This window comes from Colius striatus, chromosome Z (genome assembly GCF_028858725.1).
Source record: "Colius striatus isolate bColStr4 chromosome Z, bColStr4.1.hap1, whole genome shotgun sequence".
NCBI classification, from domain to species: domain Eukaryota; kingdom Metazoa; phylum Chordata; class Aves; order Coliiformes; family Coliidae; genus Colius; species Colius striatus.
Window position 1 is genome coordinate 55,048,740 of NC_084790.1, and position 21,409 is coordinate 55,070,148.

General features: G+C 35.3%; 1 protein-coding gene across 1 annotated transcript in view; it reads right to left on the reverse strand.

Moving 5' to 3' along the window:
• Window positions 1-486: 486 nt before the first annotated feature.
• Window positions 487-21,409, reverse strand: part of PTPRD (protein tyrosine phosphatase receptor type D) — a 202,478-nt gene continuing 181,555 nt past the window's right edge. Inside the window, 7 exon segments of the mRNA XM_062019439.1 lie at window positions 487-569; window positions 2,985-3,120; window positions 7,266-7,420; window positions 11,385-11,510; window positions 12,454-12,580; window positions 13,763-13,941; window positions 14,540-14,825. Coding sequence (XP_061875423.1) covers window positions 501-569; window positions 2,985-3,120; window positions 7,266-7,420; window positions 11,385-11,510; window positions 12,454-12,580; window positions 13,763-13,941; window positions 14,540-14,825 — 1,078 coding nt within the window. The 3' untranslated portion in view covers window positions 487-500.

Genomic DNA, 21,409 nt, shown 5'->3' on the forward strand with positions numbered 1-21,409 from the left:
ACATTTTCCCTAAAGTGTTATCATGAGCAGTATGATGGGAAGGAGTGATGTTGAAGTACAGAGTCCGCTTTGTCTGAGAAGCCAAGATCCAACCTCTTAACACATCTTGCACTGAACTGCAGTTCTCAAAATTCCTCTTTGCAAAAGCATGCAATCCTGAACAAGATGATCATTCTTTCAGATTAATTTCCTCTTGCCGTCAACCAATGTCGAACTCTTGAGGTATCTGTAAATGAGATTCTTCAGACGCCTCAGTGGTCAGGATTCTTTTTATTATGGTTAGGTTATTAAACCATGAATTCTTGGTCCACATGGAATAGGGTTCTGTTGTTGTTTTCATGTATCCCCATTATGTTCATTTGTTTGTGTGTTTTATTTTATATATCCCCAATAATTGCTCCTTAGCTAAGAGTTAAGAAGTACTTCTAAAGCACATTGTATGGCTCAGAAGCGGCTCTCTGGATCTTAAAGGGCCTGCAAGAAAAATCCACGATGGGTTTTTATGTTGCATAGTGATCAAAGCTGCCCAGATATTCCAGTGCGGCTCGATAGCAGAACTGGTATTGATCCTGGAGAAAGAAAGAAAACAAAAACATCAAAAAAGCCAGCTATTTGCTTTCAACTAAAAATGAATATTTTGTGGCTACAGATAAATATACCACAGAGGCATCTTCAGTTCAGCAATATTCTCTTATTGACACTAACAGAAAACCAGTCAGAGTTATAACAGGCAACATTTATAACTCATTTAATGCAATAACCTTTTCCACAGAATGTAGCTTCTTTTAATGCAGAGACTATATAGTTACCTACTGACTGCTTTTTATTCTTGATTAATATAACATCAGCATAAAGCTTTCTTCTTATGGGGAGCATGCTAAGATACTTTTCTCTCATGTGTTTTGAAAACATTTGCAAAACATAAACTAACTCTATAGCAAATACAATATACTGAGTGACAAAATCCATCACAGCCTTAATACAGAATGCTGTGCAGAAAAACACCATGTTAAAAATCATGTTAAGGACGTAAAGAGAATCCCAAACTTATGGTAATACAGGCTTTGATGAAGATGTGAAGATACCTTAGCCTTTGGCAAGAAAAGGGCCTAAGAGAGAAACGTGCAGCTAAAGCACTTCATTAACATGAAACAGATTGCACTTCAACCTGGAAACACAGAAAGGTTCAGTGTGGTGAGAGATTTGCTTATTCCTCTGGTGAATCCAACATTTGGCATTTCATATTATTCTCACCCTCACACAGCAGTCCTTTTGCACATTTGTGTAATACTGCACACAGACTGAAATGGCACTGTGTACTCATTTGCAACTACCACTCAGGGTTTGGATGTTGAAAAAGAAAAAAAAAATGATTCTGAAAGCCATTCAAAATATCAAGAAGGTCTGCTTATTTATCTGATAGTGCTTTGTGGTTATCCCACATGGGTTATACTTGTTAAGATGACAATTAAAATTCTTTAAGAGGCCAGGAAACTCATCAGACATTTGCTTCAATGTAGTCATATGATCACTAATACTCCCTTTCTGCATCCTGATGGAACAGGGGGAGAACGCATTAGACATGTGCATAAATTTTAAGTATATGTGTGATTCACATGGAGTTCAAGTGCATTGTTGAATAAGGAATAGATTTCCTGGTAGTTTATACTACTGAATGGGAGATTTGTTTTTGACAGAATCCTGAAAGAAATGAGTACGCAACACTTCTACTTTTAGCAGAGGAGATGAAGGGCAGCATACAGAACTAAGCCAAAGCAGGAGAATGAAGAATATATTGCATAGCTGAACTTTGTATTTATCAGGTAGGCTCCAAGAAGTACAGAAAAAGTATTCTGTATGCTGTAGTTACTTAATGGAACCAAATCAACAGAAAACAGTCTTTGGCTTTTTTGGTTGTTTTTTTGTTTTTGTTTTTGTTTTGTTTTTTTTTTAAATAATTTATTTTATTTTGCTTATGCAGAAGAATGATGGTAATGGCAAACAAATGGAATTAACTCTTCAGTTTGGTCACAATGATTTACTTGGCTAATTGACCAGATTAAAAATAAGTACCTTTATTTTTCATATAAATTTTGATGAAGTTGACTTTTTAAAAATAAGACTACACAGCTTTCACTGAACAACTTAAATTTTCTTGTGGCAAATGGCAAATGGTGGGGAGTCATTTTAAATTTCACAGATTTTAATTTAAATGCTAGTGTTAAAGTATACTAAATAAATGTATGACCTAAAATGTTACCCTGCTTTTGCTGTTTTGCTTGTCTCTCCTAACCTATTTGCTCTGGCTTATTTCAAGTCTCTTGTTCAGAAATTTAAGTAGAAATTAAGCACAAATTATTTTTTAATGACATGACAGTTCCAAGCCTCCAGGCCCAAGAAATCTGTTGACACTTCTTATCTGTTTCCTTATTTCTCTGTGGTACTCTTACTAGCACAAAATTATTTACACTATAGTTCTGTATGCTGAATTTGCTGAAATCAGGCAAAACAGACACTCACTTTGTGACAGAAAGTCAAGAAAATAGAGAAAATAGTAAATACAGTGTTAATCTCAAGTCATGAACAACATGTTGCTCCAAGAATAAAAAAGTATCAGTGGATCTACCTGCAGAAACAATTTGCCTCCTTCTTTATTACCATACATTTCTGTCAGGAAATAAATGCTTCTTGGAAAATTATTTTCCTTAACTACCACAATTTACGATCAACCACTGAAATGACTTTTTGTCTTCCCCAGTCTGCAGTATCTACCATTCTAACAGGAAAAAGAGATTTTGTGATTCTGTGAAATCGTCCCTGCAGTACCTTTGTGGTAGACTTTTAACACTGTAGTCATATAGTCACTATATGAGTTCAGATATAAATGTAAGCACATTTTATACAGTCTTTATCTGTGCATTTTTTGGCTCTAGAAATATCTCTACTTCTTCATCACCATTGTATATGGATACTGTTTTGCTCACCTCTGTCTGTACCATGGCCGGCCGCTGTGTCCTTAACATTTTGACAGTCTGGAAGATATCTACAACACCTTCATATCTCATTCTTTCTAACACAATACTCAGGGTTATGAATACTCCAGTCCTTCCAACACCCGCACTGTTGCAATAAAACAAAACAAAAAGAATAAGGAATGTTCATTGACAGTTAATGCTGAAAGAATTAGCTGACAAATTATCAGTGGTGACAGCACACCATATGTGTACACTTTTCTATATGGGGAAAAGCTCCCTAAGCAAAACTTCAGAGCAAACCACATTGCATTTGCAAGAATAATTGTGCACAAGTAAGCTTCACATGCTACTAAGTACTTTCTGACTCTGTAATCTTCAATGTAAAATGAACTGGTTTGTTCATCCAGATAGACACTAATCAGTGTATGGTGACAGAAAATGCAATGTTTGTTGCCAAAGACCTCTGCTGGAATTGAGAGGAGAAAAGGACGCCAGAATGTCTTTTACTTTAGCTCTTTCACATATATGTCTTTTTTTGCACATCTTCAGTGCAATTTACCTTCTACAAACTTCTGCAAACAGTTCACTTTTAACTTTGTGTTACAGATAATCAGTGGATTTCCAATGAGTATTGAAACTGTTCATACACACTACAATTTAAATCTAGAGATACACAAAAAACCTTAAGACATGAATTTTATTCAACTCTGGAAATCTGGATCTTTAGCAATCCAATACTGATATATGTACACCATGTCTGTCTACATTAGTCTGAAATGTCTTCTTTGAATATATAACTTGCTTGCTCTCTGTTCCATCTTGGGTTTCTGTTAGTCTGTAAAACTTCCAAGAATTGATAGAAATTCCTGTAATGAACAGGGCCAATAGTTGCCAGTTATTAAAATTAAACCATCACTTATTCATGGGGATGATTCTTGGACTAAGAGTCAGGTAACTACATATAGAAAAAAAATATTCCAAATCTGAACTTCTGTAGGTGGAAATTAAGCACCTCGTTGTCTCACCATTAATCATTTTACAAGTTTTTCTCTAGTCAGACTTGGAAAGATGGAGACTTTGAGATCTATTTACCAGACAGGAGAGTGAAAGAACATGAACAGCAGGGAAAGACTGAAGAACTCCAAACACTGATATGGACTACGACAGAGATCCAGTGAATTCATGAGACCAGTGCAGAAACTGAATGTCCAAATTCCATGATGACACTTGAGTGCTTGGTCTAGATCAGTGCACTTCTAGGTCTATTAAATACATGCAATTTGACTTTGCAATTTTGCATAACGTGTATGCCTTCAGAAAGCCAAAAGCAAAGAACGATTGAGACACATCTTGACAAAATATCATGTTCTCAATGTTGATTTACCTATATGTGATGACAATGGTCCTGGACATCTAGAACAACTGAAGTCTAAGGTCTCCTTTTCCTGATGAGGTAAATGACAGAGCTAATGTTTAAGACTCATGCTGAAAAAGTCCTGGAAAAATAGCATAGAAACCTGCTTGGACTTTTTGAAATTGAGGACAGTGTAATGAAAATAAAGTAGCCCAGAAAGTGACCAGCAGAGTGAAGGCAGATTACAATTTTTCATTCTCCTTGCTCCTGCTCAACTATTTAAAGATATCCAAGAAGAAAAAAACCAAACAGTAGTATGATTTTCTGAGTACGTGAGGACTTTTTGTCAAATCCTTATTACTTCTTAGAAAAATACTCAGAACTCTTTAATTCAGTAAAAGAAGGGAATTAATGTATTGTCTGGTGTTCTTAAGAAGTGAAAAAGTATCTGGAGAAGCTACTTCAGGAGGAAGATAGACTAATATGGAAAGATCTCAGTGCTTGCAAATCTAACTAGGCACCTGCTGTAATAATTTGGTAAAGCCCATAGGAAACTGACTCTGTTCCCCTGAAAGTGGTAAGCGTATTTCAACATTGTGTTAACTCGTATTAGAAGATGCTTAGTATTTCTAAAGACGGATGGAAGTCGACATCAGTATAACAGCACTTTAACAATAAACTGATAAAGCCAAAGAGCAAACTGAGTTCCACCATGACATTTTATGAAGCAATGCATCAGAGGTTTTAAAGAATCCTGAATTTTGAAAATGGATAAGCCACTAATTCACGATGTAACATCATTCATCAAAGTGTAAAAAGAAACTAAAGTTAAGATGCTTGAATGAGCTACAAGAAAGTACTGAAGATTTTATGAGAAGTTTGTTGCTAAAAATACACACCGAATGTATGCTGAGAAATGGTGGCCTTCCTTACTCTCCACCTAAAAGCTGGAATTGCAGGACTATAAATATCTAGACTTGGCTGAAGTGAAAATTTTGCTTCAAGGTGAATAGTCCCTTTTTCTTTTAACTATTTTTAATGAACTGCCTGATGAGGTTAGATATTTTTAAATTGTAACACACAACTCTATATGTAAAAATGCCAAAGGAGAACACTTGAAAATTGTGGGTGGCAAGGGTTTATGGTCTAACAGGAAAGCAAACTGGTGAAAAATGCATAGAGAGGAAATGACAAGGAAGTGGCACTAGGAGGCTTTGCCATTTCTTTGTACAAGAGAAACACTTAAAAACTCATTATGGTACAAACTGGAGGCATTATTACAAAAATTCCACAAAGAGTGGGAAAGTGCAGGTATCCAGATATCTTGTGCTTCCTGAAAGAAAGAAATTTACTGATTTGTTAGGGACATTTCCTGTTCATGTATGTTGACTAACAGTGATGACGATGATTAGCATTACCAGTCTCTAACTTGGTACAATGATGGTAAGGCATTTAAAGACCAAACCATGATGAACTATACTGGATTTGACTTTATTTCTACCAAAGTACAGCAGAAATCTTCATAACTTCAGCATTAAAGATCATACCCATTTGGAAGGGATGCATTACCTACTGCAAGCAGTACTTCAACACAGGCACAAGTAGACAAGTCTGCCCGATACAAAGAATTTAGAAGAATATCATCACTTTGTTTTCTTATTTATGTCTGTGTAAAGGCATAAATATTGCTGATTACTCCTCTTCTCTCAAAACTCATTAATGTCAGGAAGAATAAGGATTGTTGTTATCATGACTCTCCTTCATTTTCACTTGCCAAACAAATATCAAACACTGTTCTGAAATGCTGCTCTCCTTAGAAAGCCATAAAAATTCTATGCACACACAAAAAAGAGGCAGGATTCAAATAGTCCAATACAATTATTTTGGCAGTCTTTCACATTAGGGGAGCATAAGGAACTCTCTTAAAACATACTGGTGATTTAACAACTTCTGGTTGCTTTTGGCTTTGGAAGGTCAAGAGTTTCCTTCCCTCTCTACACTCATATACTCTAGTGAATTTGTTCACTTGGCTTGCAAGGAAGAAGTTAGAATCTGTATCAGTATTTTACATCTCTGCTATATAAATAAAAACATTTAATCTAACCCAAAATAATTGAATGTTGCAAAGTCAGTATATAAAATCCTAATGGAATTTAAAGAAAACAATTTATTAACTAACAGATAAAAGATAAGGATATTATTTTGGCCATCTGCTCCAGACTCTAAGAATACTGTAGAGAAAAAACATAAAATGTAAAATAATATCAAGGAAGAGCCCACCCTGGATTATTCCAAAACACCTTGCAAACCGTTTTTACCTGCATATCAGTTGTAAAGGAACTGAGGGTAGTCATCACATCAAAAATAGGCATTATATTGTAAAGTTAGAGCTCACCAATCCAAACCTCAATGATTTTTTGCCATGTCAGTTTCTAAACACCACTTTCTACTCCATTCTCTTTTTTGAAATAGCTACCATTTTTATTTGTCTTAATTTGGTTGCTCTTAATGTGCTGCTGTGGTGTTGGTAGCTTGTTTACAGTTAGTAATTCCCACTCTTGTCACATCATCATTTAATTACCAGTGGGAAAAAAAACCCCAAGAGATATAGCAGCCTGTGATAAGGCTCTTCTCATTGCTTTCCTTGTGTAGATTGTTTGTGTCCTGCACTGGAGATATTTTTAAGTGAAGAAATAATCACGTGCTTCCACACATTTCAGAAGAGCCTCTTCTATGTAAATGGGATATCAGAGAACAGTTCCTGTTTCCTAAAGCAGTCCTATGTGTTCCTTCTTAGATCATCTATTTGATTTCATTTTCTGATAGTTCACCTACGTAATTCCATTTCCATGTACACCATCACTGCAATCAGCAATTAACTTCAGAAAAAAAACCTGAATCTATTTAAGAGTTGTTTTGAGACTTTATTTGCTTACCTGCAATGAACAGAAATTGGTCCATCCTGACCAAACTGCTCTTTTGTTTTATGAACTTGTCCTATGAAGTCAATAAATCCTTCTCCAGACTTTGGCACTCCTTGTTCTGGCCAGTCAGTGAACTGGAACTGCCTCACTGTTCGGGACTGGCCATCCTTCAACAAAAGACACAAATAATGTTTCCCAAAAGCAAGTTCTATGCTGAAAAGTAAGTCAGCCAAAAACCAGAAAGACAATCTTGAAACAAGGACACTGAGAGGAAGTGGGGAACTGCTAAGATCCTGTTTAGGAAGACTCTTTTAATCACAGTACTGGCTGTTGCTTTTGGATACATTGGCCCAGAAGTGCAGTTTCATTAAAAATATTGCACAGATTCCTTTTTGTGTTAGATAGGAGAGTTATCTGATATTCTGCCCTGTGTAAAAAGCATGACTGAGCGTGAAGACATAACAATCTCATCAGGTTATATAATTTCTTTGGTAAGTTATATTTTGAATCCTGCAGACATCAAATTCTTTTAAATAAAGATTGCATGGAATAAGGCCATCCCATCTGACCCTCCATTTCCTAGGTATGCTCATTCAGTGCATTGTAGGAACATCTTCACTTGTAAGACTCAATTAGTCATTGTATCCCTTGCAGATGATATCTTTATTAGTGTTATGATTTCTGTGAGGTAGATATTTGTCTGGAAGAGTGTTGGTCAAGACAAGCCCGTTGTTTAACAAACCAAAAACTGCCCTTCTATCAACATAATTTCATTCGCAACAGTCTGGACTCAATGAAAAAATTGAGAAGAAAGGCTTCCTCTCTCAAAACAAGTTGGCTGAAGCTGTTCATTCCTTTTGTTTAGGAATAGTTAACAGGATTGTTTAAAACTCCAGAATACTTCAAGCACAGCTATTTTTATAATTAAGCCACTGGAACTATTAAATGTCACCTTCTGCTGTAAGCCTGTTTAATGTGTAAACGATCAGGACACATAAATCAGAAAAATGCATTACAAAATGGACTTGTTCTGCATTTTCAACCATTGTTCGCGATGACTTTGACACTGTCAATCTGCATAGCCAAAATGTTTAAAAGCATGAGCTCATGAGTCACTGATGTGAACGAGGGCCATTGGACATGTGGTTTCCTAAACACTAAGACAGGCATATTTTCAAAATGGTCTTCTAGTAAGTGAAACTCATAAAATATTGAAATTATTATAGGAGATTCCCTCAAAAAGAAACAAGTTACGTTGGAGGTAAGAATAATTTTTTTTTCTTCTCCTTCTACAACATGTACTCAACTATTACAGACCTTTGAAATGAAACAGAAGTGATTTAAAAAATAACCAGAGGAAAAATAGTAATTTGCTTTTGTATTTTCTCTGGTACTGTGGGTTTTTGCCTCCTATGTCTCAGACAAGTAACGAAAACAGAAAATATGTGTCAGCCATGCCATGATAGGAATTATGCCAGAATAACACTAACTTTTTAGGGGTAGAAAAGATAGGAAAGGTGTCACTTTACAAATTGGAAAGATGGCAAATTTCTACGTGCAAAATAGATTTGATGGTAAATATTTGATTTTCATGTGTATCTAAATCAACTGTATTGGTGTAATTCATGATTGTAACATGAATAATCCAGTGCAAGTCTGTGAAAATTGTTCTGATTCAGTTTTAATGGCAGTAACTACTGTTATTTAATGCTATTTAATGAGTACAGAAGTGAAGTTAGTTGGATGTTAGACTAGCATTAAAGCATATTGGGAACTAATCTGCAATTTCTTACACAGTTCCCTTTGCTACTGACATTATAAACAGTGTTGCCTTATTTTAAGGAGATGCTTGCCAACAGCAGTCCAAATATAAATGCCAAATTTTATTAAAATTTTTACTTTCCAATATTGTGACAGTTTGCCCAGTTAGTTATCAAAATATGAACTTTAAGACCCCTGCATGGAGCAGAGGGCTTTTAATGTACCATCCTATTGATTGTCTGACCATTTGGATTTCTTCTTGCTCCTCACAGGGTATATTAAATTATCTTTTGATGAGGCTGTAGAATTTATAATACTCTCTTACAGCCATCACTAATAGTTTAGCCTGAAATGAGACTGCCCCAATATAATGACCTTCAGAGTTTACGGTGAAAGTGAGTATAAAGCAGCCAGAAGCAGTAGATTGAAGCAGTTACAGAGGTCAATTTCACCTTACAAAAATTCACAGCTCAGTTTCGGAAATAACAGGGAGTTCCACCAGATGCTTGCTGCTCGCACCTACAAAGGCAGTGTGATTCTGTTCTTGTCCCTGGGGAATAATCAGTTGGCTTGGCTCTGCCAGAGCATAGATGGTATTCTGACAGTATGGATAAATTAATAGATATGAGAGACTGACTGGTTATAACTGCTGCAGTATTTACTGTTCTTTGAATACAACAATTTAGTAGAGATGGTCATAGTTACTGTGTGTGACAGCACCGTAAAAGCCTAACTGTAACTTACACTTTGTTAAGTAGTCCTCACCACTTCCAGTACATGTGGAAGCAGCTATAGTTTCCCAACTGATCTAAGAAATTAAACATGGCCCTGTGACCTTGACAGTGCATTAAAAAAATTTGGACCATCAAGGTGACGAGATTTTTAAAATCTGAGAAGTGATGACATATGATAGTAGAACGTCATAACAGGATTGCCAAGGTGCACACATGCTTGGCACTTTTAAGAATACGTCAATATGTGAGGTCCAAGAAAACTGTCCTATTTCTGGCAAATTAACTTACTCAACCCTTTCAGACTTTCCCCTGTTTTGCTAGCTATGAGGACACAGACTTTCCTAATAGTCTATTTCATGATAAACTCTTGAAAGAACCTTTTGGAAATATATACCGTTTGCAGATACTTCAACTGTGTCTGTGGCTTTTTATCATTGTTATTTTTCATTAACTTGGTGAAAGTCATCACATGAGTCCTCTTCTAGATTGAAACAGATTTTTAATAGATGATCAATGAAAACTATTAGCAAAATTGTAGTAAAATTGGCTTTGATGGTCTATGCTTGCAAGTATAGTCAAAGACAGATGTTAAGAGCCTGTTCTTCGACACATTTTTGAGCACAAATGAAGCTATGAATCATGTGATCCTTACTAAATTTCAAATAGAATTAAAATCAGATGCTGTGCGGCTACAGTTTCCCCTCAAACACACAAATGTCTCATTTCCCAAATTAAAATGTTCATATGCTAACTTGGTTAGTCAGTGACAGCACTGTCTAGTATCCAATTTTACTCAAAGCTAACATTAAAAGCAACAGTCTAGCTATGAGAAAGTCTAATTTTTTGGATGCTGACTGGCAACTCTGAATAATCATCCATATTACAGTACAGCTTACTATTTTGCTTGAACAAATAGTATTCTACAGCCCTTACAGAAATGGAGGCTGTCAGTAATTTTTCCTGCCAGATTACAGTGCTACAAACCACAACTTTGAGAAGTGCCAAATACATATTCAAAGTTTGTGTAAATTTAATCTTATATCAGTGCTCAGTTTTGGACTTAAGAATTCAGATAAGAAAGATGGTATGAAAATGAGGATGCCAGGGTCACAGCTGCATGTATCTACTCTGCAGATATACAAGAGTGCTGAAAATATGCTAAGCCAAAAATCAAATTATAATGTGCAGAGCTTGTCAAGTTTTTCTTACAAATGCCACTTGCTCTGCAGCTTTTAAATCTCAACATATTAACATTCAAACTCACTTAGCCTAGAGGGTGGTGGAAAACAACATATTTACAACTGTGACAAAAATCGGCCTCCAAATGATTAAGGGGGAAACAAGGAAAAAAAATCAAATTCATTCCCAAATCATCTACTGTATTGTGACAGAAATAATGATTCAGAAATTTACAAAGTTATGCTGCCCAGATGATAGATATGAATGAAGTAAATTCTATTTACACAAAGATACTATTAATTTAGTAACAATTCTATGTGCTTTTTGTTTATTGCTTGTAGAAAGTACACATCTAAGATTCTTCTAACAATATTAAAATTTAAAAAAAGGAAGAAAAGAAAGAAATTTACATTTTTCTTTTAAACTTATGTGAACTAGTGTAATTCTGTTAACTTACCCTTGCATCTGTAACCTTGAATTCCCTCAGAATATACTGTGGCATGTTGTACTCTGCCATTGGATCTACCACAAAATACTGATATCTGGCTGAGCGCTCTGCAGGCCAGTACTGGTGACATTTTTCCTACGAAATAATGAAGCAAAATACATTCCTATTACTCAGGACCACTACCATAAACTGGTATAAAAACTTTTTCACTCATATGAGAGCAATAGTCAAGGGAAGCGGCATGAAGGAATGTGAACCCAAGTTCCATAACTAGAATAAAAAAATCATCTTCAATATTGCATTGCAAAGGATTTCCCTGGTTGCTGTACATTTGACCTCATTTATATTTCTGCTCAGTTCTTTTACCAGCAATGAGAGCTATCCCTAGCCTAATTCTCCATACAGAATGGAATTTAAATCTGGAAGCCACCTTCAGTTTCCTTCTTCCCTGTTGAAGTAAGTACCCTTTGCCCCAGTCAAGACTCTGTCTCTCCGTTAGCCGTGTCCTGAATCATCGTTATTCCCAGATGTATGGTCTGACTCAGATTTCACTTATGACATACCAGTTACAATAGGGTGTAATCCTGTCCAGATAGTAAACTGCTTTTTCTTTCCATTATACAAAGCAGTACTTGAATGAGTTTAAGACCGTAAATTAGGTGCTGAAATTTCAAAGTTCAGTGCTATGAACACAAAGAAGACATTCAGATCTCAAAAATATCACACTTCTTTTTAACATTGTTAAAAACAGAGGTTGCAGTAGCAAAGTTTCAAATAAGAAATCTTCATGTTTCAATAGACAGTGATGTTTCCTCTGCATCCTTAGGAACATGCCGACTTAGTTGTTGAATCTCTATGTGTTCCACAACAAAACGCCATCTCTAGCTTGTCTATTGCAACACGTCTGCACCTTGGAAAACCTTACACCTGATGAACAACAATGCCACCAATATTCCAAAAGGAGAAGGAATCTAAATCCTCACCATTACCTTTGGGCATTCCCATAACAAGGAGGCATTTTAATAAAAAAATCGTCATTACAAACATTTTAGTAAAGGAATTTTACAGCAGCACTTACTCTGCCCATTTCTCGTAGCTTAGTGAGCATGACCACAATTGTAGAATTATGTTCCCAGAGCATTCTCCAGAAGTCTTCAGTTGTTTCTGCTAAGGGTCCCTGTGTAGCTATGTAAGCTTTTTGTTGTCTATGTTGAAAAAAAAAGTAAATTAAGAAAAAATATTTTAAGAAAAAAAGTGAATTGATACAAGAGTTCCCTGTTTATATGTAAACATTAATCCAGAGGAAAAAATATTATCATATTAATAATAATCACATTAAAACCTTATTATGACTATTTAATTAAACTCTAGCTTTTTAGTTTTAGAACTTGGAGAGTGAAATTACTCTGTTAATGTTATGATGTATGTCTTTATCGTTATTATTTAAATTTTAATGCAACTCTGGTAGCTTAATTTTGTGTGCTGTAAAAAGCACTTATGAAACACTTAGTTGTGCTGGTTCATTTTGTAGAAGTAACTGTCTAACAATCTATTAAGTTTAGGAACTATAGCATCAAGCAGTTTCTTTATTAACTCCTTTTCAACAGTTTGATGTCTCCAGCAAAAGTAAAGCAAGAAGAAAATTCAGGAATGGAGTGCACTACATTTCCAGACTTTAATATGCTGCTAGTGGACACTAGCACCAAGCTGCTAAAAGCTTCTCTATCAGCAGCTTTACAAGATGATCACCAATTTGTGCTGTTCTTTCTTCTTTCAATCAACACAGACAACTCTGTGGATGACAGTGGAGATGATGGTTGTTTCCAGTTATGAGCAGAGACTCATAACGATCTCTGTGGATGTGGATACTCAGGTACACATAAACCGTGTTAGGGAAACCATACTACCTCTCCATGCCTTTATCTATCAGTGGCTTAGGTCAGCTGAGGGCATATTGCTCCATGTTGTCATGAAGATATTGGTAGGCTACACAATTGGTTATGTATAAAATGCTTTTGGTGGCCTGGTCCTGTCTTACTCAGTGTTCCAAGATCATAGGTTATCATTCTGGCAAAGAGCCTCTTGTATGTTATTTTAATGTATCTTTTACAGTAGAATAGTTGTGAGGAAATAGAGGTTCCAAATTACAAATCTCAGTAAATTTCAGCATGTAAAATGAACTGGGTGTTCTCAATGGTTTAAAGGTAGATAAAACCATAACATTTAAGACTGCTTGCAGAACTTTCTGGTATTGCATGGATAAAAAATCTAAACTTCTTATTAATATTTAAACATGGAATCAAACACGGCATGCATAGATAATAAACAATACTGTAATTGTTTAAACTTTTACAACAGTCCATAAGAGAATACATCAATATTAGTACCTGTATCCGTCAATGAAACTGGCATTAATATAATCAGAGCCTTCTACTCCTCGGATTGGCTGCAAGCATACCCTTGTAGATTCATATGGCATAATATTGACAAGGCGATTTTTGAATTTATTACATGGGAGATTGGCACTGATGAATCTTGAAGTGTGAGCCTTAGAGCTAGCAAGACGCTGTTGAAGATAAATTAAAAAAAACATGGTCAAGCATAAGAAAAAACAAATGATGCTATCAGATTTGATGAGCTCTGGTTCCTTATCCGTTAACAACTACCAATTTCAGCTGTTTACTTTTTCATACTCTACAGTATTATCTAAATATTTCTACAGTTTCTTTCAACACCTTACAAAAGTTTAACATCTGCTTCATTAATGCATATAGACAAAACTGAGAATTAAATATTTACACAAATACACATTTCAAGATACTGAATCGATAAAGGAACAGTAGAGTTAAACCATTCTCACTGGATGGTTCATCTCTGGACATTGATTAAGGATAGAATTGCACATTCTATGAAGAATTGTCTTCATAGAATGGCAGGGGTTGGAAGGGACCTTTAGAGATCATCTAGTCCAACCCTCCTGCAGAAGCAGGTTCACCTAGATCAGATCACACAGGAACGTGTCCACACCGGTCTTGATCCTAACTAAAAATTTCAATCTGAAGATATCTTATCTTCTGATTACCGGAAGCAACTAGTGGAGAACAGAACAGTATGAAGTGTAACACTATTTGGTTTTGGTTCACCACAATATAAAATCCCAGTACCTTAAATTCCAGTTCCATTCCAGTGACATTCTCTCCTGTTTCTATCTGTGTCAGCTTCTGGATATATGCATACAGGTTTCTTGCTGGCACTTCGGTATTTCCACATGTCACTGCTTCCAGCAGTGCATCATGGATAAAGATGTACTGGTCCTCAGTTTGAACCATGTAATTCCTCTGAGCTCTCATTAGAGTTACGTGGCCATAAATATCTACAGTCTTTTCATGCTTTATTCTCTCTAACATGGCATCTATCACAATGAAACAGCCAGTCCTGCCGACACCAGCACTAAAAGAAATGAACACAGGAGGGAAATCATGAAGGATTAATTCATAGATTGTGTTCACTTCTATGGCATTCAAGTTTTAACATTTTGTAATACTGTTTTGAACAGCACATTTTTCTGACTATGAACATCAACTTTTATGAAAGAGGCTGGTGCCTTGAAATAAGTTATCTCCTTTAACACCCGTTACAAGCAATTCAGAATGGGATATGCTTTCATATGAGGTCTTTGTATCTTGTAGTTTCAGTCTTGACTATAAAAGAAAGAAAACTATAACATGTCCTAGAAATATATGTTCTATATAAAGGAAATAATTGTAGATGATGAATATTCTATTATTCAAGTTTTATTTGTAGTATGTCTTCTAATTCATTACATATACTGTTGTTGTCATTCTGTTTACAAAGAACAATGTTATTGAAACTGACTCTTACATATTTCTATCATACTTTGGAGGTAAGCATTCTATTCCTTTCCCAACTCTGTTCATAGAGTTTCTATTAACACAGTTTGTCTGTTCTCTGCACTTTCACTTAGCCAGGCTGTAATGCTATTCTTTGCAATGCAGCTGTAGGCTGGGGAAATTCCTAGCTAGCTACTTCAATGTGTGCCTCGCATGTCTATAAAAGTGTAAGAAAGATCTGGAATGATCAGAATCTGGACTAAGATGCTCAGTCATCATAGTATTTCAAAGGAAAGATTACAAAAGAACTAAAACAGGCTTAAAGAAAAAGCTTGAAATCACAGCATTGAATAATGTCCAGAGTATTGTTTTTCAAGTAGAGCAAAGTTAGAGCTTCCTCACGGGTTCTGAGTTAAGTCAGTTGTTGGTTTTAGCAGAAGCTGAAGAGAAGTTACATCACTCTAGTTGAGGCCAAGGAAAGTGCTGCTTCCTAGCTCGCTCTCTGCACAGTAAGAGATTCCTTTGGAACAACTCTGGACTAGAAGGTTGCTTTCTCCTTTTTGGTGGGACTTGAGGATAGAAGAAGACATGGGTCAGCTACTGTGAATTTGGCAGAGGAATAAACCTTGATCAATTGAATCTAAGTGAATTAAACCTGTCTCAGTAATAGAACTACACAACAGCAATTTATTTTTGTGATTCATGGAGTAAAAATGTGCTAGATTCAATGATTTTCAGTCATTCCCTCCCTGTCTTAAAGACATTGCCTGTCACAGGCTACGTTTACTAACTCCCGAGGATAATGTTATGCAATCAGGAGAGGAAAAAGACTTAACAGGTCCCATCTCGACATGTTTCTATTAGGCGCACATGATCACTTATTACACATTTAGCATAACTGAACTGGCATAGTTTAGAGAGAATATGAAAAAGACTACAGAATATACAAGACCAGAAAATGTACTGAAGGTCTGAATAAGCAACTTGTGTGCTAAATGGAGCCATATTTTCTAAAATCTCTACAGGAATTCTTTTATGTAGATGTTTGGACATCAACTGTATTGCACAGAATCTTCAGGCTTTTTGCAGCCATGAATAAGACTGAGCTTTATGAAGTTTTGTTTCCGTTATTTGCATACATGTAGCTATATAAAGCATGAGTGTTATAATGAGTTTTGTATCTCATTTTTATATCTGGGATCAGACCACATCTGTGACAACGAATGATAGCTTCTGGGCTCCTAAATGCTGAACTGTTTTCAGTTAGTGACAGGAAATGCATAATGTAGTATACTAAGCAAGTGTATAAACCCTCAAGACATTGACATTATCTAAGTTAAGGATAATTAAGTACACTACAAACTACCATTTTTAAAAAGAAAATAATTACAACCCAGCTTCTAGAAGACAACTACATAAAATTCAAGATCTCTCAGCTCCTACATTTTCATGAGATATTAATTATCATGCATTTATCTTTAAATCAATAAATAAAGGTAAAACTTTATTTCTTTTGTCATGCTTTAAGAATCTTTGCTAGTTAACAGCAAACCATGTTTACTTACAATCAAATCAGAAAGAAGAATAAAGCAGAAGGATGTTTTAGTTTCACACAAGGAAAGTTTTGTTTCTAAGATTCCACATTTACATATTGTTAATCATGTATTCTTGCCACCAGTTACTCTTCCCAGCAGCAGATCTCCTTCAAATAGCTGAGGACTTCTACTAACAGACCAAATGCATTAATCTCAGCTCTCTTAGATGCCACTCTGACATGAATTAATCAATACTCTGAGCTAAAAAACCCTTTCAAATCAATGATATTGACCAATAGGAGTTGTAGAGACAGAAAATATGCAGACAAATGAAATGATGGTTATAGGAGCTAAATGGGAGTTCATTTACCTTGTATAATAAAAACTCTGCATTCCAGGAACCCTTAGTGACCTTAATGTTGGTAATAATCGTGAAGAAAAAACTAAAAAAATTATCTCACTGTTGCTTTTTTTTTCTTATTTTTGCAAATAAATCACCACAAGTAGCACATACTTGTACGTCAGATTGCTTTATACAATGTTTTAAATTCCCTAAACAGTTCCTCTTTGCATTTAGTTTTTATCAGTCTAGAAAGTGCTCTCCAAGTGAGAAGTAAGAAGGTTTGATAGCGCATGTGTTCTCAGTAGTTTAGAATATAGTTCTATTTGCTATCATGTATTAATGAATTAATATTCCAGCACTGTGTTTATAATTGGAGATACTATTTTTCAGAACAAACAGTAGAAGCTTCACTGGTACCTACAGACCACAACTACAAAATTAGAACACAGTTAAAAGTTTGCACTTTCAGCTGAAATAAGCAGTTTTTATTTCTTCTCTTCATGTCTTGTACTATAAGTTATATGTTTATTCTTCCCATGAAAAAACTCAAAGGAGAGTATTTATTAGCACAGTGTAACACAGAAGTATTTTCTAGTTTACTGGCTTATGCAGAGGTTCTGAATATCATGGCACCAGACTAAAGCACTGCTTTCATGATAAGGATGGAGGGGCTGACACACTACATTAATTCAAGCATTTGTCTCCTCTGGGCTCCTCACACACTCCTCTGCGGATCACTTTATTCAGCAAGATATTTTACTACTTTAAGGTGTTCAGGACATTTCAACTCTGCCAATTATAAATGAGCTGTGTGTCTACCAGACTACCCTTTTTGGTTTCCAGGAAAAAAAATTGAATCAATGCTATGAATATTTTAACTTCCTTCTTCTTTGACCCTACATAACTTCTAACTCCAAACTCCAATAACTTCCTATACAAAGGCAAAAAACCTTCGTATCTTTATTCCCTGTTTCCCCTTCTCCTCTGCTATCATACATACTCCTTAAAATGGAACTGATACACTGCTGGGAAGCCATGCAGTTCAAATCCTCAGTATGTTACAGGAACATCAGAGACAAAAATCGTATATGTTCTGCTAACGATAATAGAGCTAATGAGAATACTTTCACGAATTAGCTCTACAGCTGTTATTGGCTTTCTTGCCCTTTTGGTTTACATCTTTTGGTGTTATTGTCAAACTTGGAATTTAAAAAAGTATTTTATCATTTCATCTAGTGATACATACTGTTCTGTTTACAAGGTGAAAACCTAAGCTATCTATTAAATAAGCATGCTTACTAGGAAACTGTTATGGGTTCATATTACCATTTATCCTATTAAAACATTTGTTTTTAATTTCTAAACACATGACTGACTCAGTCCCAGGAGCTGAAACATGTTCAATGTCCTCTGATGCAATGCAGCTGCAATTCACAAAAAGAAAAATTAAGAGGCATAAGGGAGCCATGGTACATTAAAATCACTGTATAGACGTGTTAAAGGTTGGCTTTTGTGATTAATTTGTAGCTGTTTAAATGATGACCCTTTACTATGTAAAGTAAATGATACTTCAGTGAATTGGCAAAAGAAAGTAATGCAATTGCCAGTATTCACAGATCATTTACTTGGAAGCAAAGAGAGTAAAATATGGACCAAAAATCATTTAGGACATTTTTGACTCTTATCAGGGGAAAATTTTATTGACTATTACAGCTTCAGATTGAATAAGGCTTGCACTTCTGAAGTGAAAATACATAAAATTGCTTGTGATATGAGAAACATATAAAAATGTTTGTATTTTTCTGAGGAACTTCATATGATTAATTAGATTCCAATCCCACAAAAACACTTCAGTAGTTCTGATAAAGGCAATAATTACATTATATTCTCCTTTTCCTGTTAGGAAATTAGAATGCAGTTGAAAATCAGCCCTTTGTCCAGGAACCAACAAATAAGCTCTTTTTGAAACCACTGAACACTCTTCTGAGGGGATATATCTGACTGAAATAGCACAAAGAGCTTGTGCAACAAGTAAATTTAAATTTAATTTTAGAAGAGATACCAAACTCTTTCAAGAATTCTGGTACCAGTTTATGACACCTTTGAGAACTGATCTGCAAGTGCACAACAATTTTCTGTTCTTAATGTGGTTATTGTTGGATACCAGCAATCAAGTATGGTCTAAGAAATATTTTCAGGTGTAATGCTTCAACAAGCAAAAGACTTTAGACATTGTGTTTTCTTCATCTCTATGTTATCCATAGAGGTAATCATATTTGTCACTGAAGTTAAGCAAAGCTTCTTAAAATGAACAAGGGAAGAAAAAGAAAATATCACAAAACAGCAGAAGATTTCACTACAATCAGATAAAGCTCTGCCTAGAGCTCCCCAGAGTTTCCATGGGCAGCCAGCAAAAGCATAGAAGCTCACAAACTGAAAGTCAGTCAGCCTTCAGTCTTTCTTCCTTTATTGAGAGTTACAAAAATTTTCCTTTCAGTCTATATGTTCTCAGAATTCTATGATAAATTCTTCAAATATAACTGCCCCAGATTTAAGCCAAATTTTTTTGTAACATGAGATTTGCAGAAGTGTAATAATGTACAGAAAGTAAATCTGTATGTCATCTAATCCTGAGTTAGGCTCTGGAGAGATCAAGCAGAAGCTGTCTTACTAGACTGTATCATGAACATAAACAAACTTAAATAAGAAAACATACAGAATCAAAATGGCAAGAAATTTTTCTAACAAATCTCATGTACAGGGGAATCACTTTTTATTAAAATAATTCTAAACCCTGAGTTTCCCATATACAATAAAAATGTAGCACAGAGGAATATGTTCATGAAAACAAACTAAAAATATTTTAAGAGACACTTCTAACAAGGACATTCCATTACAGCAGTCCAAATTCTCTCACCAGACTTTAGATGCAGGTCTGTCATGAGCCAGAACATTACAGAAATGCAGAATGGTTTCTACATAGGTTCAAATAAATACAGGAAGATAGCTGTAGAAGTGTATAATGCAAGCAGCAACTCCACATTCTTATATCTTCAAAGAATTAGAAATCATTTATGTGTTAGCAGTGGAGGAACTCGTACAATGTTGTACTGTGAAATTTAAAGGTATAAAAATAGTTAATTAAAGTTATGAAGTGAAGGAAAATAACATTTGAAACCACAAGTATTACAGTCACCACTAACTTCTGAGCACATATTTACCCGAAGCTACATTTTTGCACTGGCAACTAGACTTAGGACATTTCTATAGAATTATTTGGAAGGATTTTATGTGATATCTTTACTCATACTATTCATTCACTCATCACCCTGTGAATCTAGCACTTACTGGAGGATTCTGTAAATCTTCCCTTGAGTGCCAGTCTGAGGCAGTTTTCTAAGTCCTTGCATTTGCCTCCATGACAAGCAGTTCGGCCCATCTCAAGAATGGGAGAGAAATCATAAGGTTGAAGAACCAAATCAAAGAGGATGATAATGAATGAAAAGGAAGTTAATCAGGTCAGGTAATTCAGGTTGGAGCACAGAAGATTTAAGAGGAAAGGAGATAGGGAAGTAGGACATAAACCCATGCATTATGTGGAGGAGGTGAAAAGGAAATGAGTGTTCAGTTTTTGCTGTAACAGAAGAAATGGGATCATGAAATGAGGTGATGAGACAGAGAACTTAAAGCAAACAGGAAGTAGTTTTTCATCTAGTAAATAAATAAAAAAAAAATTAGTAATTAAACTAAAAATTAAATAATTAAATTGTGAAATGCATTGCTGCAGAATATCATGAATGCCAAAAAGAAACTGACAGACGAAAGGGTTTTTTAGGGGTTATTAAAAAACAAGTTCACAGACACAACTTGTCCTACAGAAATTCTTTTACTGGACTTTACTGGAATTTGGCTAAGCACTCTAGGAAAATACCATTCTACACATGTCCCAGGGGAGGAGCTTAAACACACAATCTAAAGTTTGGTCTCATGATCTTATATACTTAGAGAAAGCACCACCCATCCATCTGCTAATCAGATGATATTTATACATCTTCCTTTCAATCAATGCTTCTGCTGTTGAGTACCTGATACTTTTAGGAACTGAAATGAGGCAGCACTATTTCTGATCCTTGCTTTTTCTCCCCTAGAAGGGATATAATACCACAGAGTACTCCTGTCTGCTTCTTTATTAAAATCATGAATTATTGGTGAAAAAAAAAAATCTCTTATTGTTCTGCTCATGAGATGGAATATAGTAGAAATAATGCAAGATCATCATTGAAAGGTTCATTGACCCTATTCCAT